Consider the following 10,668-nt stretch of genomic DNA (forward strand, 5'->3'; position numbering starts at 1 on the left):
AAAAAAAAGTTTGAATATTTGTGGAATGAAAAATGAGTAAATAAGTTCATTTTATGCAATGAGTAAATAAGTTGTGTAGTGATATTTTATATTTTAATTAAACTACAAACTATATCATATACAATAAGGTTATTAATTTTAAAACAAATACTCTAAAATTATAATAATGTTAATTTTCATTAATTGATAGTGTGAAAATTGTATACTAAAATACATGAAGTTATACTTACAAATATTAGAGGAACGAAAACTAAAAATTTGAATTTGAAATACATTTGACCATTTACAGGTTTAACTAAAAATAAGATTAATTAAATTTTGTACGTTTATTGCATTTTTAATTCAGCAAAAAAGTATCTGATTCTTTAAACAAATTGGAACGTGTCGAACTGATATTGAACTAACAGTTTTATGTGAATGTAAAATGTGATGCGATATGTGTAATGTGATAATGTCGACATACAATATAACTCACTGCATTGCGTATGCCCATATAATAAAGATATTTTAAACTTATGTAAATTTTAAAATATGATAAATAAAATGTTTAAAATAATACAAAATAGTATGTAATTAATTTAGTTATAACAAAATCAAGTATAAAATAAAAGGGTTCGTGTGATTAAAAAAATAAAGAAAAGGAATATTAAAAAATGTATAAATTTATATATAAATAAATAAGTCCATATATAATATAGGTATTTTTTGTATAAATTAATAACTACTAGTATAATACTAGGTATGACAACGGGGCCCGAACCTGTGGGGCTCCCTCCAGACCCGTCTCAATTTTGATGGAGAAAATCCGAGTTGATCGGGGTCGGGGTTGGGTTTTCCCCGATAGTCAAATTCGGATTCGGGGTCGAGGATGAGATTTTCAATACCCGCGTCAAATTCGTCCCCAAACTCGCCCCGCTAATAATTAATATATATATAACACATTGAAATATGAAACTATTAGATTGAATTTTATGTTAGTGTTGAATTGAATTTTATGTTCTATTTAAAATTATATTTTTATTTTATAAAAAATTATATTTTTTTAATAAAATTTTATAAAAATGTCGGAAACAGAGTGGGCGGGAAAAACCCGACCCCCATTGGGGATGGGATACATTTACACCCTGTCGATCTCAGGAGCGGGGATGGGGTGGGGTAAACAAAACCCGATCCCAACCGCCGTTGCCATATTTACTAGTATAAAAAAATGTTGTTCATTACATATTTAACGTTCTCTTTAGCACTTTTCAATCTGCTAGTTATGGTTGTTATTTTGTACCGCTTAAAAGCATGTCCTTGTGTCTTTCTAGTTTGTACTGCGTTGTGTTTAGCGCGTAAGCGCTTTTTCTTATTCTTGTATTTCTGATAAGAATTAGGGAAAATGTTTGGTGTTTTTTTCCCTCTTTTATCTTTCTTTGAATATTAGTCCTTTGGCATGAAATAATTATATTTAAGTTCAATAAGACTATTACATATTATAAAGTTTTTTGGATTAAATAATCGAATTTAACAAAGTCTAGAAATATTAATTGATCTTTAATAAATAAAAAAACATACATTAATTGATCCAATTGACAGATTGTAAATTTTAAAATTTAAATCCAACAACTATTTCTATATATATAAAATAAAAAGACTAAACTAGATCCATTGTTCGTAACATGACATTACTTTTGTTGTTTGGTCAGTGTAATCCCCACAACACAAAGTCGCTGAGAATAAGGAATTTATTGTTTGTGCTATTTTTACGAATCTCAAAATTCAGTACCCAATACCCCAGCACGTGAGAAGATGTTAGGTAGATATTTTAAGTCTAGGTAGGAAATATCTCATGCGCATTTAACATAATAATTAAATGAAAGGATATCTAATTTAATTATTGGATGACGGAATATAAATTTTGAACAGAAAAACTCTAAATTTTTAATAATATTTTTAGGATAAATAATCATTTTTATTCTTGGATGTGTAGAATTTTGATAAATTCGTTTCTGAATGATAAAATTTAAATTTTAATCTCCGAAAGTAAAAAAAAAAAAAAACACAACAAATTCATTTGTTAACTTTTATTCGTTAATGAAAAAGCTTAGTGACACATTTAGGGACGAATTTATCAGTGTTCTTCACATTCAGAGAATATGGCTATTAATCCAAAATAATAATTAATCTTCATCTTCTCCCTTTTAATCGTCACAAACATGACATTACAATAAACATTTAAAAAAATAGGAAAACAAGCATAAGTTATAATAAGTATAATAATAAGCATAATATTGATTAATAAGCATACTCTGTTGTTGTTCTGAAAATTTTATTGTGACAATATTAGATAGTGACAAAATTAAGTTAAGTCTCATTTTTTTAAGGATTATGATAATTACTAAATATGAGTTATTTTTATAATGAAAATATCCTTAAAAATGATTATTTAGCAGTTATTCATGCTTAATTGTTAAGAATTGATGTTTTTCCTATTCATGACGCAAATATGAAAATGAGGAATTAAAAGCCTAAGAGATGAAGAAAATAGCAAAAAGTTAAAAAAAGGTTCAGCCCAAGACGCACTGACGTGCTCGGTGCAAAAGCAAGCACGGACACTAAGCGAGGAAGAGGTGTGCTAAGCACGAATACAGACTCACGTGCTAAGTGAGCAGAGCGCGCTAAGCGCGAGTACGCAGGCCCAAGTCTACTCTAGCAACTATAAAAAGAGAGTCAAGTCAAGGAGAAAAGACACATCAAGTCTCAGAGCACTCTAATACACACTCAAAGCCTAAGAACTCTCCCTTAGGGACTTCCATCATTTTCTATTACCTTTTTTTCATTCTTCTTTTCCATCAATTTCTAAACTCATTCTTCAAGTGTAAAGTCCCTTATGGCTATAAGAGACTAAACCCTTAGTTAAGATCTGACAGACCTAAAAAGTCAAAAAATGTATTATATACTTCATATCTATCAATGCAAATAGGTGTTTTCTTTCCTATTATCCTTTCTTACTTTTAATTTTATGTATCATTCATCATTGCATCATCTTTGGGGGTTAGGTGCTCGACAAATGAGGATAATCCTTAATAGAAATACAAGGAAGGTTTTGTATGCATCAGTTTTAGGAATTAGTCGCTCAACAAAGAATAATTTCTAATAGAACTAAAAGGAAGGAGTATCTTAATAAAATCATTGCTAGACATAGAAGATTGCATTATGTCCATGCATAAAAGCAAACATCTAGAAATTGTAAACTTCAAGCATCTTATCAATTGAATCTTTGCAAAGACATTTAGGATAGGTAAGATAAGTTTGTCATCGTGAGACATCAGGGGCAAGTATTCTAATAAATGTGGGTAGGAAAAATTCACATAATTGATAGAGAAAAATCTCAAATAATACATCTTAGGTCAATAAGGCATGTTAGATCCTAACATTCTCATCTCATTGAATTCCTTATTATTTTCTTTTGTTTTCTATTAATATCTATTATTTAGTTACTATTTTTTAACTCATTTTTTCCCTCATCTCATCTTTTCCCCTTATAAATTGAAAATTATCCAACACAAGTACAAAATAAAGTTCTTATGAAAATCGACAATCGAACTTTCGAGTCTTTACTATTTGGACATTTGGTACACTTGACAAACAGTTAACAAATTACTTAATGGTTGTGTATTTTTGTTTAAGTCTCATATTTTTTGTAAAGTACTGTCACATTAGAAATTTAAGAGCAATAGACATATTATGCTTATTATTATGTTTGTTCTAACTTATGCTTGCTTTCTTATTTTTTTAAGTGTTTATTGTAATTTTATGCTTGCAACGATTAAAAAGGAGAGGGAGATGAAGATTAAATTATATTTTGGATAAATAATCATTTTTGTTCTTGAATGTGTTGAGTGCTAACAAATTCATCCCTGAATGTGCTACGTAGACTCTTTCATTAACGGTAATGGATAAAAGTTAACAAATGGATAGTTTGTCGCACTTTTTTCACTTTCGATGGCTAAAATTTGAATTTTCATCTTTCGTGGATGAATTTGTCAGGAAAGTACACATTCAGAAATGAAAATGACTATTTATCCATAATTAAGTGTATTAAAGATATTTTTCAATTCACAGCCAAAAAGTAATTTCTTTTGAGATAAAATTATCACTAAAATGGATATGAATTTTGTACCTGAACCATGTTATTAGGATAATTTTCTCCTATATGGTGTATTGATGTTTGTTCCTCCTACTTGGGTGAGCTCCTTCTCCAACAGGCGGGGTGAATATCTATAAAGACACTTAGACGTGCAAATCAACGATCTCCCTAAATATAGTAGATGAGAATGAACAATGTGTTACCTCAAGAATCTCATCATTTATACACACATATTATTAGGATAATTTTCTCATCTATGGTGTATTGATGTTTATTCGTCCTACTTCGGTGAGCTCTTTCTCCGGTAGGTGGGAGTGAATATCTATAAAGACACTCAGACGTGCAAATCAATGATCTCCCCAAATTTAGTAGATGAGAATAAACAGTGTGCTACTCAAGAATCTTATCCTTTATATACACATATTTATGGGCCTAGGATCCTTAGGTGTTACTTATGAGATTAGTGGAAATGCTAATTTGTAGTTACATGTTAATAAGGTCTTCATGATGATTACTTTTAGCTAAAATTCCTCCATTAATATTTTGCGGAGTTGACTTGTATCTTATCATATATCCATGTAGTATGTGGCTATGGTTAGGGGGGTGTTGGACTATAGTCGAGGGGGATTAGCTAAAAGCAAGAAGTGTTTGGCCATAGTTGGAGGGGTATCCAATCATGGGCAATGAGTGTTTTGCTTATGACTTGAGGATATCAATCATGCTTAAGATGTGTTTATCATAGCCAAAGGGTGTTCGACCATGGTTGAGGGGTATCTGGCCATGGCTGAGAGGTGTTATCCATAGTCAAGAGGCGTGACTATGTCCCAGGGGGTGTTCGGCCATTGTCAAGAGATGTGACTATGGCATAAGGGTTGTTCTACCATGTTTGAGGGGTGTCTGACCATGGTCGAAGTATTAAGTCTTAGGTGCTAGTTTGCTATATAGCCAAGGGGTATCTTGTAGAGAACGAAGAAGCCAATCTTTTATGATCAAATAATACTTAATTTGATCATTAGATATTCATCTTTATCTTTTGGATTTTGGAATATTCCCACAAATTGCTTTGAATCTCAAACCTTCTGTCATTCCTCACACTTACCATACCTTGCTTTGATTATTAGATAAGCTATGTTTGACAATGGCTCATGAGTGTGTGGCCAATTTATCATATGATCATTGAGTGTTCGGTCATATGAGTACAAAATTTTTTAACGAGATTTTCTTTTTCATATTCATGACAAAAGAATCAAACTTTTTTTGAGATATTCAAATAATCTAAATATCTATTAAGTATTTCAAGCTTTGTTAGTGATGATTATATTCTTTTATTATATCAATTTAAAGGAAAAGAGGTGATATTACAATCTAAGACAATGAAAACTTTTAATTTAAATTGTACTTAAAAGAAGTACATCTACATGTATCTAAACTTTGTGAGTAATGATTCTATTTTCTTTATTGTAACATTTTAAAGAAAAAGAGATGATATTACAATCTAAGCAAATGAAAATTTCTAAATTTAAATTGTACTTACAGAAAATTTAAATTTGTCTCAAGAGACTTACAAAGCAATTAAATACTATATAAGTAATAAAAAAAACTTTTTTTTCTACATGTAAAAGTTTATTTTGAAAAAAAATATATTCTAAGAATAACATACATGAATTTTAAACCCCAATTGAAATACTTACAGACATATTAAAGATACTAAAAATTTCCTATGTATTGCATAATTTTAGATATCAAGAAGCTAAACCTTTCTTTATGCAAGCATACATTCTAATTTCTAGATTTCTAACGGGGCATGCTTATAAAGTACTAAACAAGTCTACCCTTGATCTCGAATTACATCTTGTTTAATTATTCTTCTTTTTTATGTTTTTTTTTTCACTTTTCCATTAATAGTATATTGTATCAATAGTTACTGGTCTACTTAATTTGATAAGGTCAATCAAACTCCATTCCTCACCAATGGTATTGTGGATAATTTTAATTTGAAAAATGAGCAGGTAAGGGTTTCAATGCGTTAAAGTTAATGCTTGAATAAAGGCTTTTACTTTATGCATCTCTCTTTTTGCTTCCTACACCTTCAAAAAGATCCCAACAGACAAAAATATCCCTCATCCAAGCACTCCCTATTATGAAATGGTCATTCCAAAACATTATTCTATTATCGAATAGTTATTCCAGAATATTATTTTTATATTTTGGAATAAGTTTCCATATTACTTATTCCTATTCTGAAAAAGTTATTCTAAAATATAAAAATCATATTCTAAAAGTGGATACTTGAACACCCCCAAAAGTCTTTCCCTATCTTTCTTCCCAAAATCTCACCCCCAAAACCAACATTGTCCTTTCCTCTAGCCTTGAAACATTGCCCTAGAAAGCCTGACCCTCCCCCAAATCCTGAATCCTCTTTGACCTCCTGAATCCTTATAACCTCTGTTGCTAGATCTTGTCCTAGGGCTCTGAGTTCACGACATTGACCCAATCGACCTCAATCCCATCCCCATTGATCTCGCTCTCGAGCGTAGATTGAGTCACTCCAAGTGTGATGTTGAAGGTTTTGTTTTTCGATCTTCTTGTTTCAAGCATTTTTTTGCCATAGCCTTTGGATGCGGCATCAATAGTGGCGCAAACATATAGTGGAGCTTCTCTGGCATGGGGGTGTCGTTGGAGAAAGTGAGGGTATTTTTGTGCAATGGGGGTGCAGGAAGCAAAATGAAGCAGGTGTAGGAAGTAAAAGCCTTGAATAAAGGTCCAAAAGCCTGCATGGACTCAATGAGACATGTCCTCTAATCCATACCACCGCATCGCAGTTCTAATTTTCAAACAAAGAATAAAAAATCCGACTTCTGTGCCAGAGTTTCGGTCTTCCATTTTAATTTTAAAACAAAGCACATTTATTTAAGGATAAAATGAAGATATAGAAAAGTTAAAGACTAAAAAGCACATTTAGGAATTGAAGAAGCTGAACAAGATGACAATAAAAAACAAAAAAAAAAAAGACGAGAATATCTTCTAGTTGGTTTTGTTTTTCGGTTTTTAAAACTCTTGAAAAACAATTTTCAAAACTTAATTAAAAATTAATTGCTCAATCACATGGAATTATATCAAAAACAGTTTTTGAAACCAATAAGTGAAAAGGGACTCACAGAGGCCCTTAAATCGTAGAGATTTTCTTGGGGGAAAAATCTCACAACAGCACGCATATAACAGATTCAGAAAACTTTCTTGCACCAAAATTTATAACTTTCAGCTATGTAATCAAGCAAGAAGAGATATTCACCAGTAGGTTAATTCAATATATTTCTAACTTTTTATGGATTGGAGGTGCAGTTATTAACTTACAGAACTATAGTACAAATGGACTTTCCAAAGGACTAGATTTGATCCATGCTAAAGAATTGCAACAAATGATGGAATTGCATTTAGCATAGGTATTATATATAAAAAAAAATGGAGAAAAGAGGAAACAAAAGAGGATACATCACAAAGTAGATCCCACTTTCTCCCTAATACAAGAACCTAGTCTTTTCACAGATTTATCATCAAAAGAGATATCAATCTCCTTAATCTTAGTCACAAAGTCCATGGCTTCTTCATGCTTCCCTGCTTTACAATAACCATCAACTAGAATCTTGTAAGTTAGTTCACTTGGCCTGCAATTGTGCTCAATCATAAATCTAATGACTTCATTTGCTTCATCAAACAACTCCATCCCTGCATAGCCTGACAAGAAAGTATTGTATGTAACTATAGTTGGTTGAATCCCCTTAGTGGTCATTTCTGAGAGAACTCTAATAGCTTCCTGCATGAGCCCTTTTCTGCAGAATCCCTTGATAACAGTATTGTAAGACACAACATCTGGCTCCGGTACGGAGTTTTGAATTCCCTTGAGCACTTCTTCTGCTTTCCAACACTCATCCTCTCGGACATACAGATCCATCAAGCAATTGTAGGTGAAAAGATTTGGCTGCAATCCACATTCGTGAATGAAATGCAGCATTTCACGGGCCTTCGAAAACATCTTGTTTCGGGAAAACATCGAAAGCATGGAATTAATGACAACCAAATCCGGTTTGTATCCATACTTTTGAAGTTGATCAAATGCCCTTTCCATTCCCCTAAGGTGTCTGCACTTGTGGTTTGATAGGACAAGGGTTCTCAAAAGTATCCAGCTAGGAAAGACCTGACCATCATAAATTTCTTTCTCAACCTTCTCTATCCCCCTGACATTCCCAGCCTTGGAATAACAATGGAGCAACAGTGAGTACGAAGTTTCGTTGGGCTTAAAGCCCTTGGTCTGCATGTCCTGAATGACAGATTCTGCTGCTTTCCAATCACCTCGATGAGCCAGGGCATTTAGAAGAGCATTATAAGTTGTTACACATGGAGTAAAGCCTGATTTAACCATTTCCCCATACATTTTTGCAGAATCAACTTCAGATCCGCACCGAGCATATGAACTAATCAATGTATTGAATGTGTCTTTGTCAGGCTCAAATCCACAGTTTTTCATTTCCCTCAAGACCTTGTTAACATAATTGTGCTTACCCTCCTCACTACATACAGCAAGCATGGTGTTCCACGTAGCGCGATTAGGAGCACATCCATTCAATTTCATCTCACAGAGAACCTTAATAACATCTTCCGTTCTTGACTTCTTGCCTAGCATGGCAAGAACAGAGTTGTAAGTGTATACATTGGGAGCACAACCCAAGTCCTTCATCTTGCTGAACAACCTTAATGCGTCATCCTCCCTTCCTGCCTTACCATAGGCATCGATTACAGTGGTATAAGTAATAGCATTTGGCATAACCCCTTTGCTTGTCATTGTATCTATGACAGCCATCCCTTCGTCGAGAAACCCAGCCCTTACATAAGTTGCCGCGAGCTCATTGTAAGTAATAGAATCAGGAGGGCAATTATTATCCTCCATTTCTTTCAAGATGCTCAAGGCCTCGGTGTAAATTCCAGCCTTTCCAAAAACCTGCAGCATAGAATTATACATAACGGTTCCTGGTTTATAGCCATTCAATTTCAATTCAGCCAAAAACTTCCTTGCTTCATCCAGCATACCCTCTCTCCCACAAGCAGAAATCACAGTGCTGCAAGTAAACTCATCAAATTCAAGCCCTTTACTTCTCATCTCATCCAACAACTCCAAGATTCTACCCCAAGATCGACCCATCTTGCCGTAAACATCAAGCATAACATTGTAAGTGACCAAAGTTGGATCAAGACCAATCCCCTCCATCTTATCAAACAAGTCAATAGCCCGTTTATACTTCCCGGAGCGAGCATACGCATGGAGAATGGTTGTGTAAGCCCGGACATCAAGGGAGTATTTTTCGACAGGAATTAAATCAAACAACTTGGATGCAATTGAATGTTGTGACTCCCTCCCCAGTATCCTAACCATCAATTCAACTACCTGGTTGTCCAACCTCAAATTCTGATCACTCCCAAAATGCAACCAACCCCATTCAAACAGCAAGAGTGCCCTTTCCCAGTTCCCAGAAAGGTCCAAAGCCTTCAACAAGCTGGGAAAATCAGCCTCAAGCAACTCAAACTTAACAGAGTTGAAAAAGTCATTCAGTTCATGCAAAGGTGATCCAACAACTGAATTGAGCAGCAACTTACCCTTGTCAGATAAAAATCGAAACTTTGCATCATCAAACTGGTCCTCATCAATGATGGGGTCAGAACCTAAAGTGGGGTGCTTTGAATTAACTGACTTGTTAAAATTTTTTGTGTTGTCAAGAGAAGGAGGCACAATTGTGAGGGTGTGAGTGGTGATTGGAACTGAAGAGAGATGCTGAAGGTGTTGGAGAAGGGAATCTAACTGAAAAGAAGGAGGTGGTGATGGTGGTGGAGATTGTGGAGGTAAAAAAGTTGGCTTGAATTTCAAAGGTGGTTGTGTTGGTTTGTGTGAAGGAACAGGTAAGACTGGCCTATTGGGGAAAAGGGTACCCTCCATTGCCACAAGCAAGTGCAATGGCAACAGAAGAAGAAGAAGAAGAAGAAGAGAGGTTTATGATGGGTTCAGGGTGTGAACATAAGGATGAGATTGAAAGCAATTAGATTGAGGAAGGGTTGGTTGGTTGGTTGAGTGAACCAAAAAGGGAAAGGGAATGGAATGTGTGGAGACAAAACAGATAGAGAGGATGACCCATTGACCAGCAGTGAAAGTAGTGAGTGACTCCTATTGAAAATATGTTATAACCTCGTCTCAAACACTAGTGTGACTGTGTGAAGAACACTATTCTTGGGGATCGATCAGAAATGTTTTAGATAGTTATATTGATAAAATAATCTGAAAAAAATTAAAATGAAAGAATTTTATTATTTCATTTCATTTGATTACGTGAATTAACTAACACAAATTTATATTATGTTTATCGTATCTTCAAATAAATAGTAGTTGCTGTAATGTTTTTGTGCTTAAAACAATTATCCTCTAAGATTATTTATTTATTTTGATAGTTTGCATTTTAACTTAAGATATTTTTATAACCTCACTCACCATT

At 33.5% G+C, this 10,668-nt stretch overlaps 1 protein-coding gene across 1 annotated transcript; it reads right to left on the reverse strand.

The window, feature by feature from the left end:
- Positions 1–7,552: 7,552 nt before the first annotated feature.
- On the reverse strand, positions 7,553–10,328 carry LOC100806053 (pentatricopeptide repeat-containing protein At2g18940, chloroplastic). Its single transcript, XM_003533670.5, has one exon. The coding sequence runs from the start codon at positions 10,116–10,118 to the stop codon at positions 7,626–7,628; it is 2,493 nt and encodes an 830-aa protein (XP_003533718.1). The 5' UTR covers positions 10,119–10,328; the 3' UTR covers positions 7,553–7,625.
- Positions 10,329–10,668: the final 340 nt, after the last annotated feature.

Source organism: Glycine max, chromosome 9, assembly GCF_000004515.6.
Source record: "Glycine max cultivar Williams 82 chromosome 9, Glycine_max_v4.0, whole genome shotgun sequence".
NCBI lineage: Eukaryota > Viridiplantae > Streptophyta > Magnoliopsida > Fabales > Fabaceae > Glycine > Glycine max.

Coding starts and splice junctions, on each gene's coding strand:
- LOC100806053 (XM_003533670.5), bottom strand. CDS start 10,118: ATGGAGGGTACCCTTTTCCCCAATAGGCCAGTCTTACCTGTTCCTTCA.